The sequence below is a fragment of the Papaver somniferum genome, chromosome 3 (genome assembly GCF_003573695.1).
Source record: "Papaver somniferum cultivar HN1 chromosome 3, ASM357369v1, whole genome shotgun sequence".
Lineage (NCBI taxonomy): Eukaryota > Viridiplantae > Streptophyta > Magnoliopsida > Ranunculales > Papaveraceae > Papaver > Papaver somniferum.
The window spans coordinates 12,176,561-12,198,480 of record NC_039360.1 but is presented as its reverse complement, the minus strand read 5'-3'; the positions used below and the strand labels follow the sequence as shown (position 1 = coordinate 12,198,480).

Below are 21,920 nucleotides of genomic sequence, written 5' to 3'. Positions count from 1 at the left end.
TGAAGGTGTGATTTTGAAATGAATGAAATGAAGGTATATTTATAAGGAATGTTGGCGAATGAGTCTAGACCCCTAGGGATTGAATCTACACCGCTACTTTTAATGACCGTTAAAAAAATAAAACTTAAACAGGTTCAAAACAAAACTATGAAACAACAAATGAAACTTAAACAATTAAACAACTTCAAAACAGAGCTATGATATAACAAATGAAACAACACTACTTAATTCGTCCTCCATCTCTTCCAAACTCAGCCCACATATTCGCTCTGAGATCTTCCCTTAACCTGTTATACAAAGTTCTGTTCTCAATATTACTAGTCATTTGCGCATAGTTCCTTGCAGGTAATCCTTTTGCTGGGATAATATCGTGCCTTAAGTCTTCATCTTGATGGTTAGTCCAATTCTTATTACGACGAGTTTCCTGGATTACCATGTTATGCATAATGATGCAAGTCAGCATAGTCTTATGCATTTCACGAGCACTTAGACCACGATAAGGCCCACAAATGATGGCGAACTTCCGCTTCAGAATTCCAAATTCCCGTTCCACATCCTTTCTCAGATTCATTTGTCTACTATTGAAATATGAATACGAACGACCCGTTTCACCGGAAGGTGGCTGACAGTAACATTGAACTAAAGTTGACCATTTTGGATAAATTCCATCTGCAAGATAATAACCGTGAGTGTAGCGATTCCCGTTGATAGTGATATTTACCTGAGGTGAAAGTTCATACTTTAAATCTTCAAACAAAGGCGATTTGTATAAAACATTTATATCGTTCTGAGATCCCGGGAGACCAAAAAAAGCGTGCCATATCCAACAATCATAAGAAGCAGCAGCCTCAAAGATAACCGTTGGTTTTGCATAGTGACCCTTATACTGACCGACCCAATAGGTAGGGTATCCGGTCCATACCCAGTGCATGCAGTCAAGACTACCCAACATTCCGAGAAATCCCGTTTCCTGATTTTTCTTTAATATTTCTCTAACATCCGCGTCAGTTGGTTTTCGTAAATAGGTTGGACCAAAATGATTAAACATTGTTTCGCAAAATAACGAAAGATACTTGTATGCAGTTGTTTTGCCAAAGCGAAGGTACTTATCATTAGAATCTGGAGGTCTGCCATATCCTAGAATCCTTAAGGCCGAAGTAACCTTTTGTTCAGGGTTATAACCTCTAATATTGAGTGCATCATACCGATAATTAAGTTGAGGTTATACCTGACAAAGCTCACCAAAAATCTTTAGCAACAAATGTCGGGGCATTGCAGAATCGTACTTGGGAATTTTCATCAGAGAACACACAGTCGGGAAGAAAATATGTGCATCAGCTTCTCATTCCATTCATCCCGACCCCGGTACGTATATCTTCTTGTGAACACTTCTCTTGGCTATGGATCTCTAGGTATTAGCCCCGGTAAATATAGCTGCAACAAATTGTTGGTTAGTTCTTTATCTTCATCTGACTCATCATCAATTTGTTTCAACGCCTCAACGAATATTCGTCGTTCGTTGTTCTTCAAATCGATTCATATGAATACGTACTTCTTCGTCAGAAGGATCCATTGAGTTGAAAATAAAAATTAAACATAGGATTAAAGGTACAAAAGAGTAAGATGATAGAGTTAATGAGAAAACGAGGTATGATCAAATTGAATTGAATGGGGTAAATTTATAAGAAGACATGGGGGAAATAACCGTTACGAATTATTTAATAAGCGACAATTAAAAGACCGACCGATTTTATGAAGGCCGCTAGCGGTGGAAACTCGACCGCTAGTGGTCTTAATAAAACCGGTCGGTCTAATCTCAACCGTTCGGTGGAGACTCGATCGGGCAACTTTTTTACCATAGTGGCGCGGCCAGTTTGCCAGGTCGGCTGGCATAGCAAGTGGGGGGTTTAGCCAACCCCTATAGGAACCGGCCTAAAAGTGATTCCATTTTTCCTATTGGTTTATAAAAAATTATTTAAAAATAATAATTAAAAAAATAGTTAAAAAGATGACATGAAGGTCAATCCCAAGGTCTAAGAGCCTCTCCAATGGAATGTGTATGAAGAAAAAAGTCCTAATCCACGTAGGATCCACAACCATATTTATAATATATCATCTCCAACCCATTGATGTGAAGATGATGTGGCAAAAAAAATTAGACATCCTCTAGGTGAACCTCTAGTTTTAGACATTCATTTAGATGATGTCCTCCCATCCTAGTCACACTTTTATTAATAATAACCATTGAAAAATAAAAATGGAAAGGATTTTAACAAATTTTATGCCTACAAATAAGTAAAAAATAATTGAAAACTTTATGGGTTGGATATAAAATTTTATTTTTCCTAATATTTAGGATCTATACTCAAAGGCTGTCTTAGAAGTGATGCTACGTATGTAACATTCACATTCACCATTGGAGAAGCTCTAAATAAGACTTTCTCTAAGACCTTAATATTTATTTTGACACCATTCCTACTTTATAGGACCTACTGTTGGAGATGGATTTAATTTAAATGAGGGTCTAAAATCTTATGTGTCATGAGAAATAAAACTCTCACCCTTTGTTGGAGATGCTCTTATGTTCTTATCATTTTTATTTTTTATTGGCAAAATGGTTACAAATTTTATTAGCCGTGCATGGAATTTTAATTGAATTATTTATCCTAGCTTGGTTGGGGCATACCCAAATTAATTGGGGCATACCAAATGAGACAAAATAAGGCCATTTTGAAGTAAAACACAAAGCTCCTTAACCACATATTTACAAAAATGGCTAATCTATCCTTGATTAATTAAGAACCATTAATTGGGGGATAAAAAAAGGAATTGGGGGATATAAGAAAAGGACAAAAACTGGTTCCAGATATTAATTCGGGGTCACCCCTTATCTAAGTATTTTACGTATTACCTAATCTACCCCTCACTAATCAGGATTAGTGATTAATAATAATTAGTAAAGTCTTAAGATTTTTGATATATGATTAGTGTGTGTTTTATTTGAATTTGGGTGAGTGAGGTGATACTAGAAGGAGGGAAAAATATTTTTGAGTGAAATTTTTTTTTTGAATCTTTAGCTGCTGAATCTTTAGCTCTACTACAACAACGAGCTAACGACAACAACTCTTTGTTAAGCCAACACCCTCGAATGATGATTTTGAAGAGTATGGAGAGTTTTTCGAAGAATCTACACAAGAAAGTAAACATGCACAACATGAAAGCATCCCCAATACACAGGTAAAGCTGCTAGGAGGTTGAAAAATCCATTTTTTTCTTTAAACCCGCCATTTTTTCAACTATAAATCCTCGGTGCCGGCATGGTCTTAGTATGAATACCATGCCGGCAGACGCGTTACCGTCATAGTATTCATACTACGACCATGCCGGTTAAGCGTTATCCCCCAATTTGAATATTGATCCGGCATAGTATTCTACCAAAAAACTATGCCGGTATGCAGTTAACTTTTTTACCTACCAAGGAATATACTACGGAATATTAAACCGGCATGGGTTCATTGATAGGTTACCATTCCGGAACTGCATGAAAAACATACATGAAACATTTCCATCTAAACCCAAAAACCGGCATGGAAAATTAATAAACATCAACGCCAGAACTGAGTACCGGCGTGGTACCATCAATATCGAGAATGCCGGCAGTGGAACCGGCGTTGTTGAGTTTCAAATTTACAATGCCGGTACCCACCAAAAAACATACAGGAATAAATGTTTTCCAGAGCTAAATACCGGCACTACATATCAATTAATTTGAATGCCGGTAGCGTGTACCGGCTTGGGACAATAAATTACGACAGTGCCGGCACCTTGTTTTCCGGCGTTGCTGTCTAATGAATAATGTATGCCGGAATATGTTTCAAATTTGGTCTTAAGTTTTCGGAGTGTTGTTGAACTCGTATCTCCTAACTATAGGCGTATCGGGTTCAGGAAGGTCTTTGATCTTCAAGGAGGTCCAGTCCTTGAACAAGGTGGGGAAGTGTACATAAGCCCACACCTATTCCAAGGTGAAGCAATAAGTTTTGTTTCTAAGTTCACGATATGGGTACATGTGAACAATATACATAATAACATAACTTTAAAAACAAAATTACCTGCAGTAGAGTGAAATTCCCGAAAAATTGGTTGGTTTTAGCCTTACAAGCCCTTCTCATCTCCATCATCAAATGTGCCATTAACGCGGTGCCCCAAGAATAACCATAGACATCTTTCAATGGATCCAAGTACTGAAGGTAGTTCGCACTAACCATGTTGCCATTAGTGTCAGGGAATACCCTAGTGCCCAAGATGTATAACAGGTATGCAGCGGCAGTGTAACGAATTTCTTCAGGGTCCCATCCATCCTCCAAACATCTTTGTTTTGAGTTTTCAAACTTCTTCTTAAGCAGCGTCAACTTGATTGTCTTTGTCCTACCAGACTTGGATTCATAAAAGCTCTCCACATAAGTTTTGTAGTCCCAACCCAACATCTTCTTAGTCAGAGCGTGCAACTTCGACCATTCTAGGTCCAGAGACTCAACTCCTTCTGCAATTGATTTGCCGGTAAAATTCAAGCCTAGAGTGTTCTGAGCATCATCAGGGATGAAGGTCATCTCCCCAAAAGGGAAGTGCATGATATCGTTTTCACCATGATTCATTTCAACGAAGCAATTGACAGTCTCGGAATCAAGCTTCACATAATTTTCAACCAAAGCATATAGACCAGATTCCATTACTATTTGTTGGACTTCTTCACATTCATCGGACAATTTCCAACAATCCGCGGCTTGGTTTCGGCAAACACGCACAACCTTCTTATGATCCTACAATTAAGAGACAATACAATTAAGATATTTTACATAAATACACAACAATACATATGCACAAGATAAAAAATACTTACATAGGTTTGATAGATAGTACGAGCCCACGAGTGCTTGTATCCAAATAGTGTTTTCGGTTCCGGAGCTTCACCCCGAATTCTACCACGTTCAAGGTCAGGTATCATGTCATTAATATGAGGAAGGTGGGAATCTTTAAATTTCACTTTGACATTGCCCTTCTTTCCATTGCCTTGTGTTGGTTGTTTACTTGGCCCACCAACTTCGCTTTGGCTTGCTAATTGACTTGGAGGAACCACATTATCTTCATCCTCACTTTCCTCTTCATCTTGCTCATCTTGATCATCGTGGTCACGGATTACATCTCGACTACGGTCACCACCACTCTCCCAAATTATCCGTCTTGTCTCAGCCCCCAAACGCTTTTTACGACCTTCATCTTTCCCTCGAGGAGGGAGAGATTGAGGAGTATCAAGACCGTCCTTCCTTTTTCTCTTAGTGACACCATCTTTAGTTTTTCTTTTGTTAGCCTCCTTGGCTTTTGACTTATATCATAAAATCACACGAAATGAATGTGAGACAACTCACTTTCAGTTTTTCTACCGGCATTGACTTACTGAAACAAAGCACGCCGGTTGTCTGTTCCGACATTCAACAATGACTGTCAACAATGCCGGTAATCTTATGTAATTCTCCTGTATGTTTTAAGTCTACTACCGGCATGCTCGAAATAAATCAATTCCATGCCGTAACCTTGTTCCGACATTAAAATCAACCTAAAAATCTATGCAGGTACTGGTGATAAATTCATAAACTCTCCTGTATGTTTTAAGTCCACTACCGGCATGCTCGAATTTTTATAAAAGAATGCCGGTACCATAAACCGGCATACAATGCAACCAAAAGTCTATGCCGGTACTGGTGACAAATTCATAAACTCTCCTGTATGTTTTTAGACCACTATCGGCATACACGAATAGTTATAAATGACTGCCGGTACCAAAAACCGGCAGGTAATTCGACCCAATTTCTATGCCGGTATCGGAAATTCAGTTTCTGCTGAATCTGGGGACTGAAACCGGCATTGCATTCATCCTAGATTGAACGCCGGAAGGTAAAACCGGCACCGTATTCATACATATTTCAGTGCCGGTAATCACTGAAACTCAACTATTTTAGTTAGGGTTTGCGATTCTAACTAAACCCATTGCTATAAATCGATTAAAACACTCATAAAGTAGTTTAAACTCACTTACCTTCTCACAGAAGCCATGGTTGCGAGAGGTTGATTGTCTGAATCCGTTGCTTGTTCTTCTTCTTGCTCTTGAGCAATCTTAGCAATTCTTTGTTCCTGTTTTTGTTGAGCAATCGATTTTGACGATTGGGCATTCGTTTTCTTTCGTGGAGGCATTATTTATGATTCGGGTAGGTTAATCGACGAAGAAATTTTTGAATCGACGAAGAACGGATGAAGAACTATGATTTTTTTTTTCAAAACCTAACCCTAGGTCATTGCCGGAACTGATTTGAAATGGGGGATATATGTTTTGGGTTTTTGATTTTAATGTTTTAGGAGAAAGGGTATATTGATCTTTTCATAATGTTTTTTAATTAATCAAAGGGTATTTTAGTATTTTTTTCATATCCAAAAATCACCCCTTAACACAAACCATGGGTTGGGAGAAGTAATCAATATCCCCCAATTCCTTTTTTATCCCCCAATTAATTTTTCTTAATTAATACTAATAAATGTGATTAAGGTATTTAATTTAGTTAGTTAATTAGTTGATTAAAATTTTGAAATTATGTTTTATTTTAGATTGAACTCATGGATGTGGGTAGATTTTTGATTTTTTTTTTTTTGATAATTCTACTTGTAACGGAAATGAAATCGTACTACCCACCAAACACTTTTAAATATGGGATTGTAGAGCTGCTGGGTGATTTTATACTCAAAATCATAGAAGGAATCAACATTTTCAGTTTTGAAAGTATTAAAAGTCGGCAAATACATGATTAGTCGGAAAGGTATTAATTTCATAACCTGCCGACTAAACTATAGTCGACAAGGTATAAGGATGAATATCGTGCCGACCTTGTAAATGCTAATTTCAGAGATGAAAAGTCGGTACATTATTCAACCTAGGAAGATACCGACTAATACTAGTCGGCAAGATCGACAAAACAATACCCTGCCGGCTAATACAACTCGACAAGTTCGTCAAAAAGAAATCATGGCGACTTTTGATAAAAATTTGGATCATACAAGATTTGAGATTGGGTATTATTTTGTACCCAATATCAAAACCCGTGTAATCAATTTTTTTTTCTTTTTCGATTTGATTTCATTGTTAGAGTTTTGGAAAAAGATTTTGAATTTTTTTTGGATGAATTTTAGTCGGCATGGTTTTGTTTTGGGGGTAATTTGGTCTTTTAACATTTTTTAGATACCCCTTAGCACACTATTTGAATGGGAATAAAATGGGTACATCCAAATTAATCTGGGTGTTACCCCAATCAAGCCAGGTTATTTATATATTCATTTTGCAAAAAAAAAATATACTGCTTGTATCACGTGTGTAAGGTGAAATTCATATATGTTTTGTCGTCTTTATGAATCACCATAATTCCTTAAAAATCACTAATATTATTAAGAGAGTCTTTCAAAACCTCTAAACTGACATAAAGTCACCTAAAATTTCTTACAAAAAGTCTCTAAATCTCTCTACTAATTCTACTTGACTAACCCCTTTAAGCATGTGAAGCTGTAGTTTGACCCACGGGTTTACCCCAAATCCCCTGGGTGTCAAGATCCATTAACCATATCCAGGTCCATGAAACGTAGGCAAGGGCAATTAGGGAATATGCTCATTAAAATGTGTCCAGCAAAAACCCTAGGAGGGTTTTGTTATTTGTCTATTGCAAAGAGAGAGAGAAATTTCTTTCGCCCCATTAGTAGAGAGGAGTGATCAGAAAAAACAAGACTCGGCAAAGATGAAGACAATCTTGTCTAGCGAAACCATGGATATTCCAGATGGAGTGAAAATCAAAGTAAAAGCAAAGATGATTGAAGTTGAAGGACCAAGAGGGAAGTTGATTAGAAACTTTAAGCATCTTAACTTGGATTTTCAGCTTATTAAGAACGCTGAAACTGGGAAAAAACAACTTAAAGTTGATGCTTGGTTTGGATCTAGAAAAACTTCTGCTTCAATTAGAACCGCACTTTCTCATGTTAATAATCTTATTACTGGTGTTACTAAGGGGTATAGGTACAAGATGAGATTTGTCTATGCTCATTTTCCCATCAACGCTTCAATTACCAACGGAAATAAGGGTATCGAGATCCGTAACTTTCTCGGGGAGAAGAAGGTATATTCTCCTCTTTGATCAACTCTTCTTCTTTTATTTTTTGCTTGATTTTTTTAATTTTCTTTTTTAGGGTTTTCATTGCTATTGAGATACTTTGTGCTATATTATGTTTGACTTGCACTATTCTTTTTTTCTGAGAGGAAACCAGTAATTTTATATGATTTGCTTTATCTAGGTGATTTTTATTTCGGGGTTTAAAACTGTAAATCAAGTTTGTTTATATGGTTAGATTTATTGTGAACGATCAATAAAATTTGTTTCTAGAAAATCTAGTTGCATATGAAACCTTGTATGATGTTGCATCAAAATATTACTTAGGCAATATATGGCTCACAATATTATAAGTAATGGGTTTCTATTCTGAGCATAAAGTAAGATATCGGTTAATATTTTGGGTTGAAAAACACCAGTGTGCTGTAGTATAACCATTCACATGCAATATCCCTAAGAAGATGTTGCTTTTTATGATGTCCTAATGGTACTTGTAAGTAGGTAGGCAGGAGTAGATGGTCATGTCTGCTTCTATGAAGCACCTGATAGGTTAAAGCGTTAAGTTAAACTGTGAAGCTCAGATGGTAGCATTCTATGGGATGGTGCATCTGTAGGGATTTACAAAGATGTGCTGAATTTACTCTTTTGTTTACATACCTTTTCCATCTATTTTCTCTACAATAGGATGGATTTGCAGTTGTGATGGGTTCGAAGTCTTAACCAGTAACTTTTCTGGTGTATGAAAATCAAGAGTCTCATAACAATGTGGCTGTTGACGTTTTTCTAAAGTATTGTTTCTCAACTTTTTTAAATGAAGCATGACCATCGTGCAGATGTATCACGAGACTAAGCTCAGTTTGGGAGTCTGTTAAACGGTTTTCTTGATTTAAGGGATTCACTATAACCAGATATATACTATATGCATCTAGTTTGTAATTTATAATTTATGAAATGTAATTATAAAATATGCACTAAAGGTGTCTATAGTTTGTTGGTTATATTACAATTTTGATTGTAGGTTTTTTGAATCAGAGTCTAACTGCTCTTGCTATTTACATGATTTTTTTACTTGTATAGGTGAGAAAGGTCGATATGCTTGATGGAGTCAGTATTGTCAGGTCTGAGAAGGTCAAGGATGAACTTGTGTTGGATGGGAATGATGTTGAGCTTGTCTCTAGATCTTGTGCCTTGATCAACCAGGTATGTGCTTTTGAGAATTCACTGAAATCAGCTTCTTAAATGTGTTTTAAATATGTTGATTCTGATTATTCTGTGTTTGTTCTTGACAGAAATGCCATGTGAAAAACAAAGATATCAGGAAGTTTTTGGATGGTATTTATGTGAGCGAGAAGGGAACTGTTGAGGTTGAAGAATAAATTGGTGGTACAACTCTGTTAGTTTGGTCAAGTTGTTTTCTTTCTCCTGCCATGATGGCCTACTTAGTTGGATACATCACTTGTTGGACAGAGATTTTTTTTTTTGATTTTGGGGTTAAACTTTTGTAGTGGTGATAATATTAATTTAAAATGGTTTGATTTACAGAGAATTTCTAGCCATATTTGTGTTTTGGATGATTTGAGTACGTCTTTTGCTAGTTCTAAGTATGTTGGTTCCTTATGTAGTGATGTGTTTGTTATCCCATTGCAACTTTTACTGATATTCCAGGTTCTGTTATTTGCATGTTTGCAACTGTATATAATTGTTTATATACATTTATAATTGAAGCTGAAGGAGAAGGTATTGTGATTATTAGGTTTTATATATTTCCATGCCTACATTAGAGAGAAAAAGAGAATTGACTCTTTAAAAGTTGTTTGTATGGTTAATTGGTTATTGTTGCGGTTGGGCGTGGTTAAACCCGTGCAAGGCTCTATTTTTGCAGCCTGGGAATTAGCTTCCCCTATTGAAAGCAACGGCAGCCGATATCTTAGACCACAGTCAAACTAGACCTTTTAGTTATTCGAATTTGGTGGTCTTATTGGTAACTGCTTGACCAGAGCCAAGAATAAAGACCTCGAGAGTCGAAGCAAATCTCCCACACATGGAAACTATCGGAGCACTTCGAGTTGAGTATTGACCGAGGTTGTGGAAATTTTAACTATAGAAGCACCTATAAGCTCTTCATATGGTTGGCTTGTCTAGTACATACATATACAGCATTCACAAAATAACAACAGTATATATATATATAGAGGGTTCAAATGTGTGTATTACAGCAGATGTGATTGATAATGTGTGGGGGATTCTTTAAACCAAGTACAACACGAGTATAATTTGATGTTTCAGAGAACAGTTGCGGAGGAGCTCAGACTGTATATGCTTGTTGAATTGTGTCGATGTCGAGTCCCTTCCTCCTGACCACTGATTCTACGTGACCCTTCAATGTATGGAGTTCTCTTAACCTGCAATAACAGCATACGCAAATTAAACCGTCATTTTTTCCATGATAATATCTTGTTATTAGATAGTGCAGTGTTTGTCGTTATGGACAACATACCTTGTGATTTGAGCTCATTCTTTTGGCTTCCTCAGCCATATCACCAGAACCATGGAACATTTTGGTATCAGGTGGGTGAAGGCCGTGAAGCGTCCTCTGTGCAGTAGCCCACTGGAGCTCTCGTGCTTCTTTCCCGAAATCCTTTTGCCTTGTGAATGCAACCTGCAAAAAGAAAGAAATCCATTAATTACAGAAAGAACCAATTACGTCAGATAATATAACGGATCCACAAGAAACTGCAAAACCAATTGAATTCGTACCTTTTTCTCAATAACAAGATCCCAGGCCCTACCGCTGATAGCGTAACGGATCATGAACTTCAGAATATCAAGAGGGAAGTAGAAGACGATGTTATACAGCCAGATCACACCAGCCCAACCCCATCCGATGCCTTCTATCGCAGCGAAAGACCAGTTTGCATGTACTGCAATTACCGTAGCAATCTGCAAAATTGTGAAACATAAAGACTTGAAGGATTTTCTACCAAGACTTCCAATTCTTTCTTTTTTCCCCTGTTTTCCTTCATTCAAATTTCAATATAACAATGGAAGAATCCTCACCAGCTGAGCAAACAAGAAAGACGCCACTAGCAAAATCCCAGGACGCTCGACAAAAGACCAACTACGTGACCGCGTCACAAAGATAAGGGCCTGGCTAATAGTGCTAACTTGCAGGTATACTGCTGAGGCAAGCATCTTGATGTCATCTCTTTCTGTTTGCTTAAGGCTGTGAACCCCAAATGTATGCTACAATTATCAATACAGAAGCAAGTGTTACAAGCTAACAATTTTGAGTAAAAGGTAAAAAATCACATTAAATAACTTAAATTCACTAAGCTAACAATTTCGTTGCTATAACACTTTCAAAAATGTTAGCGATTTTAGATTCTAATTACTGGAAAGAAATCGGTTTTATATGCTGCCCAGAAGAGATAACTGTCATAATTGCCATGTAAGTACCGAGAATGACTCCAGTGGCAAAGATCTCAGCCAGCTTCCAGCTGTCCGGTAGAGGAGAAGGTTTTACTCTATCTTTTGATATCGTCATTATGGTACCTGATACATTGATAATTTAGAAAAGAAAACATCTATATAGCCTCAACCAAATGAAAATATGCAATCTCGAGAAATGAACACGAACCATCATTAAGTATGGCAATAATAAGCACCATGAAAGGAGGAAAGTCGAACTGCCAAATGAGAGCTAGTAGCATGAAACCAAGCTATCACAATAAAATCAAGTGTGAGGATAAGAACCTCGTAACTTACTGATAGCAGCTACAGTACCTCAAATTAAAGGAAATGTTCTGTATAGAAAGAACTAGTTGCTTACCACAATACGAACGGTGATAGCAACAGCGTAAATCTGCAGAAACACAAAACAAGAAAAGTTTATAAACTAAACATGAGTTGAAGTTCTATTAGGAAAATAGAAGTAATATTAAGAACCAGATATTACCGTGTAGTTTTTCATTCTCTGGAAAATAGCTCGACTTGTCAAAACGGCACTAATAATAACACTAAGACCAGGCTCAGTTAGTACAATGTCAGAAGCACTACGAGCTGCATCAGTCGAATCCGCAACAGCAATACCAATGTCAGCCTTTTTAAGAGCAGGAGCATCGTTCACTCCATCACCAGTCATTCCACATATGTGCTTCCTAGCTTGCAGGTGTTTTACGATCTCATATTTATGTTCTGAATAAACAGAAGAAATCCAATCAAAATGAATGCCAAAAAGGAACAAGAAATGTAAACCCAATTAAATAGTTGTAGTGACAACAGTACCGGGAAAAACACCAGCAAAACCATCTGCTTTCTCTATCAGTTCATCAACGGGTAAAGCTGCTACAGATTCATCCTCGCTCTGACCTAGCAATGCAGATGAGGGGTACATGTTGGTTCCCATTCCCAGACGGCGCCCAGTTTCTTTCCCAATGGCCAGTTGATCACCTAAGAATAATTGAAAGAGAAACTGAATCTCTGCTCACTTTATACATGGAAAGCTAAAAGGAATCATGAGAAGGGATGGCAACAGAAAACACTTCGGCAAAACAGAAACCTACCTGTGATCATTTTGACACTAACCCCAAGTTCTAGAGCTCGCTTAATGGTCTCAGCGCTGTCGTGTCTAGGTGGATCAAAGAGTGGCAAGAGGCCGACAAACTTCCATGGAGCACCTCTGCTCTCTTTCCTGCCTTCTGGGACTTCTTGGTATGCTACTCCGAGTGTCCTTAAGCCTCGTTCTGCAAATCTATCAACCGCTGCATGGACTCTACGCTCTATGTCCGGTTTATTGTTTGCAAGATTCAAAATCTGATCATCAAAAATATTGGCCAGATTAACAACAAGAGCTGTTAAGAATTTGCAAATAACCAAAAAACACAAAAAGTTCAAAAAGTGATACCTGCTCTGGTGCACCTTTGCTAACCCGATGCATTTTACCTTCATTGTCAATGTATGTAAGCGCCGTTCGTTTGTCAATGGGGTTAAATGGGAGAAAGTGCACTTCTTGGATGCCAGAACGCGCCTTTTAGTGAATTAGATCAAATCAGAAACATTAATAAACGAATACTCAAAGAGAAACTACATTTGGTCAAATTTATGAAGAACCACTGCAAACTCCAACATCAGCAAACATACCTCCTCTGGGTCAGCCAGCATCCCAACAATAGCTGTGTCTATAGCATCTTGATTCTCAATTCGAGATGCTCGAGTAGCCATCAAGATAACCATATCTTCGTCTACTCCTTTGGTGAAAACCTGGATATGTATGATCAAGCACAAGTAGTCAGATGAAGGACCCACTGCCTTCCTCAAGTAGAAATACATTTCACCGTGAAACCTATAGATATATGACCTCAATTAGATTCTTATCGACACTGAGCTTGTTCAAGGTCAGAGTTCCAGTCTTGTCACTGCAGAGCACGTCCATGCCAGCCATTTCCTCTATTGCTGTCATTCTCTTTGTTATGGCTCCCTGCAGAACAAAATTCACCTGGAGAGTGAGTCTCGAGTTAGAGAGAGTTTGGCATTCACTTAGAGAGTGAATGGCCTATATAGTTGTTTTGAGACAAGTTTTGGGTAAGGCTGAAGCACGAGAGGGTGAAGTTTGTTCACTGAACCACTGTGTCAACAGGTTACATCCAGGAGAAATTGCAGAAGTCAATTTGGGAGCGTATTACGAACCTGCTGAGCTAAACGACGGGAACCAATGGCCATTGTCACTGACAGCACTGTTGGCATGGCGATTGGAATTCCTCCGATTAGAAGAACCAGAAGATTGTCAATTCCTGGACGATAACCCCTACCTTGCACTGGGTACATAACAAGAACCTCTATTACCATCCCAGTGATAATTGTGCAGAAACAGAAGTTCCCAATTGCCTTCAAGACCTGAGAATTAAACAAGAAAAGGACGTATCAGCACAGTACCATCTGTCGAGGTAAGAGAAATGTACTGAGTTGCAAGAATATCCTAAAATTTCTGTACAATGACTCACTCACCTTTTGGAAGTGACCAAGTGATTTGTAGAATCTACAAGATGAGCAGCCTTTCCGAAGAAAGTATGAACACCAGTTGCAATTACAACAGCTTCAATTTCCCCCTGCTTGCAGGTAGAACCAGAATAAACACCATCACCCGGCCCTTTTGTAACAGCTAGGGACTCCCCAGTAAGTGCAGACTGCAATGACCAAGCAGTTACACTTCATAAACACATCAATCATGTTACATTCCACCAATTTAGAAACTAAAATCTCACTAAACCCACCTGGTCAATTTTCAACGGATCTCCGTCAAGTAGACGTGCATCTGCAGGAACTATATCCCCTAGTTTAATACTAATTACATCACCAGGAACAAGTATAGCTGCTTCCTCCTCATTCCACTTTCCGTCCCGGAGAACCTACATATGTTTCATTTCAGCAACGCAAATCCTTCCCATTTGACTCCAGATTTAAAAAAAAAAGGAACCAGAAAATTATAAATTTTGAAAACAAAACAACTTGAACAAACCAGCAATATATATACTTCAATGTGATACCTTAGCTTTCGGTGCTAGCTGAGCCATGAGAGCAGCAGCGGCATTTCCTGCATTGTTCTCCTCTACGAAACTGATGGTCGAGTTAATCACTAGAAGAATGATAATTCCAACAAAGTCCTGCCAATCTGGAGGCTTTCCCTGCAAAATCAAATAACAACCATCCAAAGATGAGATTTAAAACAAAAAGAAAAAAAAATGGAAAAGCAAATGAAAAGTAATAACACTTACTCCTCCATAATTGCAGCAATTTCCATTACCCATGATAATGGATTCCACATAAACCCCAAGAACTTCAACAACTTGCTCTCCTGAAATTTTGAACCAAAAAAAGAAGGGTATTGAGAATTAACATCTTTAGCTCAGAAAAATCTGAAAAGAAAAGAAAGCTACCTTTTTTCTTCAAGTTTGTTGCAACCAAAAATGGTTACTCTTTCTTGAGCCTCTTCAGACGTTAATCCTTGTCTGCTACATCTTAGATTTTCAAATACTTCTTCTATGGGTATGTTCTCCTGCATTTACAAAAGAAAAAACAGAGAAGAACCTTTTAAACGAAAAAACTCATAACAACAAACAACAACACATACCAAAATACCTCAAAAACAAAAAATAGTGAAAGATCGAAGAACATTTCAGGTCGAGATCCATAATCAGTACCAAGTCTACAGCTTCTTTCAATAGCGCCTCAAGGACTTCTTCATCTTTGACTCCATCTCTCTATATGTACCCTTCTTCCTCTCTATTCTCTGTTTCTAAACCCCTTTTTTGGTCTAAATAACTCTCTGTTTATCTTTCTTTCTATTGAGTCTCTATTTATTACAGAACCAAATAATAAGGGAAAGAGAAGAAAATGAGGAGAAAGAAACAAGGTTCTGGATCTAGCTACACACCACTACTCAGATGATATGAGCTATGAGGAGAGTGGACCGAAGAAGAAGAAAACAGAGGTTTTAAAGAGAACATGCGGTGCTATATTTAGAAGAGGGAGAAATGTGACCAAAGATGAAAATTTTCCTGAAGCGGGAAAAAGCGGATTCCAAATTGGTTATTGTATTTTATATAATGCATTTTGATCAGCAAATACCTACTCTTTGGAGAAGAAAACGATTTGGAGAAGAGAACGATTTTATATAATGCATTTTGATCAGCAAATACCTACTCTTCAAGAGACGTGCAGTTTTTATTAGAATTAATGCATTACCATTTTCTTCAAGGAAAAGGACCTCCATTTCTTAAAAGAAGAGGCAGCTTAGTACATAAGAAATAGCCATTTCTGGTTCACCTAAGCTAAAGACAGACTCATAAAGAGACCCATAAAAAGCAACTAGCCAGCTTTTTATTGATTTAGCAAAACGAGTTGCCAGTAGGTTTGAGTTTAGGTATCAAAACGTACGTAGTAATATTTATGAGCTTAAACCAACCACCACACTATGATGAAATTGACAAGATAAAATTTGTCTTCATTCGAATTTATTAAATAAAACTTGAAAGCATTTTTAAGGGTCTAGAAAACGAGTAAAATACGATTGTTTTCTAATATCCAGGGAGTACGTTGCTGAATCCACCCCAGACGACAGCCTACTCTATTGTTGGTCTTCTAAGGCACAAGTTAACGTTTGAAATGCTTGTGTACTTTGAAATAGCTAAGGCTCATAAGCATTTGTAAGACACAAATTAAACAAAGTAAATCAAGCTGAAACAAAGGGCAGATCACCACTTACAATTAATAGGGAACATCTCTTTTGATTCCAGATCATGGCAAAGCGAGGAGCAACCCAACCATCTCTGCCTCAATAGCGAGCCTGAAAGATTCGTTGAAAAAAAAATCACAAGTTATCAGCAAATGTAAAATATTATTTCACAAGGCAATTAACCTGAATCATGAATTAGTATAATGAACTTGTCTAGTATGAACTTACGTTTCTCGACTTCTTCTTAAGCAGAAGGTTTCTAGCCTTCACATAATCAGTATATACTTCCTTTTGAATTATGCTTTACATTTTTTGGGGGCTAACTTGATTGCCTGTCAATACAATGTACCTTCTGATAGCCATAGTCACGCTGCTTCACGTTAAACTTCGATGATTGACATTGGGGAATACTTTATATCAGAGCACATATTTCCCATGAAGGTTGTTCCTCTTATACCACATTTTGATGTAGGTTTCCCTCAAAAGAAAATTTTCTTTCCGGCTTTCAAGAAAGGGTAATCAATGCACGATTTTAAATATGTCTTGCTTACCAGTAATCATTACAAGAACAAAATCCATCTTCAAAGTGATGAAAGCGTCTACGATCTCTAACCACAATCTTCCTTTGAAAAACCTTAGAAACAAGTTTAATTGCAGAATGACAGTCACTACAGATACGAATATTCTTCACGATGCGAAGAACTGAGCCTGGCTCTTTGCTGATAAACCCAAATGCAACAGCCAATTTTTCACTGTGATAACCAACTACAGTTTCTTTTTCCTCTTCTTCAACATCAAACACAACCCCCTTTGTCTCTGGTGCATACCCAAGTTTCTTTATCTCTGTAACCATCTCCTCCCACACGGAATAAATTTCACCTGTCTTATCGTGGGACTTGTCCCCAGCAACAAATTCATGAACAATACCATCAACCTCAATTGAACTGTACCCTGGAACACGTTTAACTCTTCTCTTTCTCATAGTTCTCTGAATTTCTTCTACACATTCTCCTTTACTTGACACTGCATAAATGTTTGAAAGGAGAACATAACGCCCATCATGTCCTGGATCAGATTCAATTAAGCAATTCCCGACTCTTTGTCCCATTTCCACATTGCTGTGAGTCCTGCATGCACTAAGAAGGGCACCCCATATGACATTATCCGGAGTTATTGGCATGGTATTTATGAATCTTTCAGCTTCCTCCAACAAACCTGCACGGCCAAGAAGATCAACCATGCACGTATAGTGATCCAGCTCAGGTATGATGCCATGAACCTCAACCATTGAATTGAAGTAATGAAAACCTTTTTTAACTGAACCCATGTGGCTACAAGAACATAATACTGCTAGATAGGAAATACGATCTGGTGTGATTCTTGCACTCTTCATTTTCTCAAAAATCCGAATTGATTCTTCATTATACCCATTGTATGCCAAACCTGATATTGCAGCTGTGTAAGTGGATATATTTTTCTCCTCCGAAGAATCAAATACTTGCATAGCCAGACTAATATTACCACATTTCGCATACATATCAATCAAAGCTGCAGAAAGTATCGAATCCATCTTAATACCATTCTTCTTAATATAGGAATGAACCCAACTCCCATGATCAAAAGCTCCTAATTGTGCACAAGCAGAAAGAACACTCACCAAAACTGCAAAATTCGGTTTTAAATCCAACGATTGCATCTCCCTAAACAAGGCCAGAGCTTCTCTTAAATAACTATTTTGACAATACCCAGATATCATCACTGCCCAACTAACAACATTTCTTTTCATCATCCCATCAAAAAGACGTCGTGCCTCGTCCAAATAACCTGCTCCAACTAGACCACCAATCAAGCTGTTCCAAGAAACCTCATTTCTTTCAGGCATTTTTTCAAAAACACCCAGTGCTTCTAAAATCTCTCTATTTCTTACATACCCACTAATCAATGAGTTCCACGTTACAATATCTCTTTGAGTACATTCATCGAATACTTCCTTCGCATCATCTAATTTGCCACAAACTGAATAGAACTGAATCATGGAATTACAAACACACACATCAAATGGAAAACACCTCTTAATCACCCCTCCATGGAACTGCGAACCTAAATCAAAACCAACAAACTTTGCACAACACTGGAAAAGAAAAGTATAAGTAAAACTATTGGGAGATAGATCACATTCACCCATTCTACGAAGTAGTGTAACAGAACTAGACACAGCACCAGAACGAACCGACCGCGCAAGCCCACGAATCACAGTATTGAAGAGAAAAATTGTTGGTTTTATGGGGGTTCGGAGAAGGAGTAGAAGCGCGTAATCGATATCACCAGTGGGTTGAAGTGCAGAGAATGAAATAACTGGTCGAAGAGATGGTTGAGGATATGGTAAACCATTAACGATTAGACGAGCATGGGTTTGTTTGAATTCTGCCATTGACTTACATTTATGAAAGATGGAGTTGAAGGAGAAGGTATTGTGATTATTGGGTTTTATGTATTTCAACGCCATTAGGGAGGGGGGGAAAAACTGGCGCCAAAAAGTGTGTATAGTCTGGAGTTTGGAGGGAATGGTAATTGGTTAGTAACGTCACGGGTAGGGCTGCACATGGGTCGGTTTGGGTCGGTTTTGGCCTCACCCACCACCCGACCCACTGATGGCGGGTAACAGAAGTTGTCACCCGCAACCGACCCAACAACACAATGGGTCGGTTGTCACCCGACCCATTGTGACGGCGGGTTTGGTCGGGTGGGTGGTGGGTTACCCACCATAAAATAAAATGACATTAGTACTGTACATTACATTAACAAGGAACAGAGTTATTGAGTATAAGTGTATAACTGTATAACAGTATAAGTGTATAACAAAGTTGATAAAGCTAACAATAAAAAGGAACAGAGTTCAATTGTTCAAAGCTCAAAAGATAAAAGAGTGCATTACTAAGTATTGCGTACTATACTACTATACTAAAGCCTAATATCATATAAAGCGACCAACAGCGAGTCGCTGCAAGCCTGCAAGTTTGTGGATGTTTTACCTCCGAATGGCTGAAAGCCTGAAATAAAACGAAGTCTGTAAATTAGTTACAGTAACAAAGATACTCAGAAATATCAAGCTACTGACAATGACCCTTGGGCCTTGGCGTCATTACCTTGTCTATGAGTCTATGACGATAGAAGAAGAAGCAAGGTCACTGAAACTGAATAACTCTGCAAGCGAAATGATTCAAATGAACAATTAAACTGAATAACTCAGCTTCATCATAATCTCAACATCCAAATTCAACTATAAGAACATATAAAATATCCTAATACTAAGAACATCAAGATAACAGACAATATACAGATCAAAGCAAAATTTGAAAAGCCAAATTTCAAGATTCTCAAACCATAGAAAACAGTATAACAAACATCAAACAGATAACTGAATTTAAGAAATCCAATTGATATGAGGTACACGACATTGTGACAATGCCTCTGACATGTTGATATAGAGATAACTATGAGTGATCTTCGGATTTCAAAAGATTTTTGTTATAGATTACTAACATAACAGGGCAGTTAACATAACAGGGCAGTTAATCTATTCACATAGCATGCATTATGTTTAGTAAACCATGTACTTTCATGTAATAAACATGCTGCAGTAAAACTCACAGTGTCATGAACAACAATAGAGCCAAGGAAAATTTAGACATACCATACTCAGCAATATCAATCTCCTCCTCCTCGACTCCAAGGGTAGATGAATCCATGTCTATTGGTGTTCGTAACCAATTTTGTAACAAAATTAAGGCCTCAAGTGTCTTGGGCTTTAAGGAGCTTCGAAAAGGATCCAAAATTCTTTTTCCGGTACTAAATGCTGATTCTGAAGCAACGGAAGAAACGGGAATAGCAAATATATCTTTAGCCATAAGTGGCAAAATGTCAAACCTCGCAGCATTTACCTTCCACCATTGTAATATATCAAAAGTAGCATTTTCATTTGTGGGTGTGTAGATCGGTTCAGCCAAGTACCTTTCTACCTCAGATCTCCCAATGTCCTCCACATTACTCAATTGATGCATGCCTATGCAAAACAAAGAAAACAAATTCTGAAAAATGATAAAGAGGAACAAACCTGGGTAAAAGAAGATAGCTGGGTTCTGTTCTTCAATCTTGACACATAAACATTCAAGAATAAAATAAAGGGTATTAGATTCAGATTCAGTTCTTCAATCTTGACAAACCCTAAACACATAAACATTCAAGAATCCTTTGAATCTACTGATTAAACTCTTCATTACTGAGTTCTAACATAGTAACATCATACCAATTCATTCCAAACTGAAATTAAAAAACAACACCCTAAACAGATAAACCCTAAATTGAAAATTACCGAGTTCCTAATCTTACCTTCCGTTATTGGTTTGCTTCTGGTGATGCCGATGATCCACAAAGAGAATCTGAGACTGAGAGAAGAAAAAAGAATGGAGTTGGAGACTTGGATGGAGATGAGTCTGTCTGAGAAGGAGAGAAGACTCAGAAGAGGGAGAGGCCGCAGAAGAGAAGAGAAGGAGATTGCGATTAGGTTAGGTTAAGTTAGGTCTTTTATACATAAATTCAACGGCTCTGATAATCCATCCTAGGTTAGATCTAAGGGTCAGGATCCTACGTTAGTTTTGGGCGGGTGGGTGGGTCGGTTCGGGTGACGGAAGTTTCTACCCGCAACCGACCCAAAATAGGTGGGTTCTGGCGTGCCTCACCCATAGTCGACCCATGCCTCGGCGGGTTGGGTCGGGTGCGGGTATTTTTGGTCGGGTGCGGGTTGGGTCGGCGGGTTGGGTCGGGTATGTGCAGCCCTAGTCACGGGCTCCTCATCCAAATCTTTTATGGACCAAAAAGTGTGTGATTTTAACATCCCGAACCGGATATCCTTCGGTGTCCGGTGCATATTTGTGAAGGTTACGGATGATTTTACCTCCATATCGTACGAGTTACCTTCAAAATCCTTGAGTTTTTAGTAAGAGCGGTTTTGTAATAAATTCATAAAATTAAATTGTGCTTCATGAAAATTTAAATTAGTACTGTATGTTGATAAAGAGATATTTAAGACAATTTTTTTTCTTATCAAGCAGTGAATGTTGGTGGAATTGAGTTACTTGTTGACCCAATTACAGGTGGAGTTGTAAAAGAAAAGCTACCTTTTCAACCGGCGGCATAGATACTTAACAAGGAGAATGATTAATTAGCGTCAAAGCAGTTAAATGGGATATAAACTTTCCAACTTGGTTCAGTCAAGTTCATTTGTATTACTACAAGTCTCCAGCAATTTCCTGCGACTGAAATCTGGAATCGGCTCTTTATCCTTTTGTTTGCATACCAATTTATGATTCATCTTCGCATCATCTTCCATCAACATCAGGCAGCTTTGCATCATTGTTTTTCCGGGTTTTCCTACATCCATTCTTTAGGGTTTGTTGTTTTTTCAAAAGTTTTTTTTTTTTTTTTTTTTTTTTTTT

General features: G+C 37.8%; 3 protein-coding genes and 1 pseudogene across 3 annotated transcripts; 1 reads left to right on the top strand and 3 right to left on the bottom strand.

The window, feature by feature from the left end:
* Nucleotides 1–220: 220 nt before the first annotated feature.
* LOC113359021 lies at nucleotides 221–952 on the bottom strand. The gene is made up of 2 exons (XM_026602719.1): nucleotides 722–952; nucleotides 221–622 (listed from the first exon to the last, which is right to left on the bottom strand). Exons 1-2 carry the CDS (start codon nucleotides 950–952, stop codon nucleotides 221–223), a joined length of 633 nt encoding a protein of 210 aa, XP_026458504.1.
* Nucleotides 953–7,755: 6,803 nt separating this feature from the next.
* Nucleotides 7,756–9,875, top strand: LOC113355318 (60S ribosomal protein L9). The gene is made up of 3 exons (XM_026598149.1): nucleotides 7,756–8,204; nucleotides 9,273–9,395; nucleotides 9,485–9,875. Exons 1-3 carry the CDS (start codon nucleotides 7,830–7,832, stop codon nucleotides 9,569–9,571), a joined length of 585 nt encoding a protein of 194 aa, XP_026453934.1. The 5' UTR covers nucleotides 7,756–7,829; the 3' UTR covers nucleotides 9,572–9,875.
* A 498-nt stretch (nucleotides 9,876–10,373) lies between these two features.
* LOC113355317 lies at nucleotides 10,374–16,896 on the bottom strand (annotated as a pseudogene).
* LOC113359020 (pentatricopeptide repeat-containing protein At5g66520-like) lies at nucleotides 15,030–18,856 on the bottom strand. Its single transcript, XM_026602718.1, has 4 exons — nucleotides 16,977–18,856; nucleotides 16,515–16,536; nucleotides 15,128–15,246; nucleotides 15,030–15,045 (listed from the first exon to the last, which is right to left on the bottom strand). The coding sequence occupies exons 1-4, from the start codon at nucleotides 18,854–18,856 to the stop codon at nucleotides 15,030–15,032; spliced, it is 2,037 nt and encodes a 678-aa protein (XP_026458503.1).
* Between the last annotated feature and the right edge of the window lie 3,064 nt (nucleotides 18,857–21,920).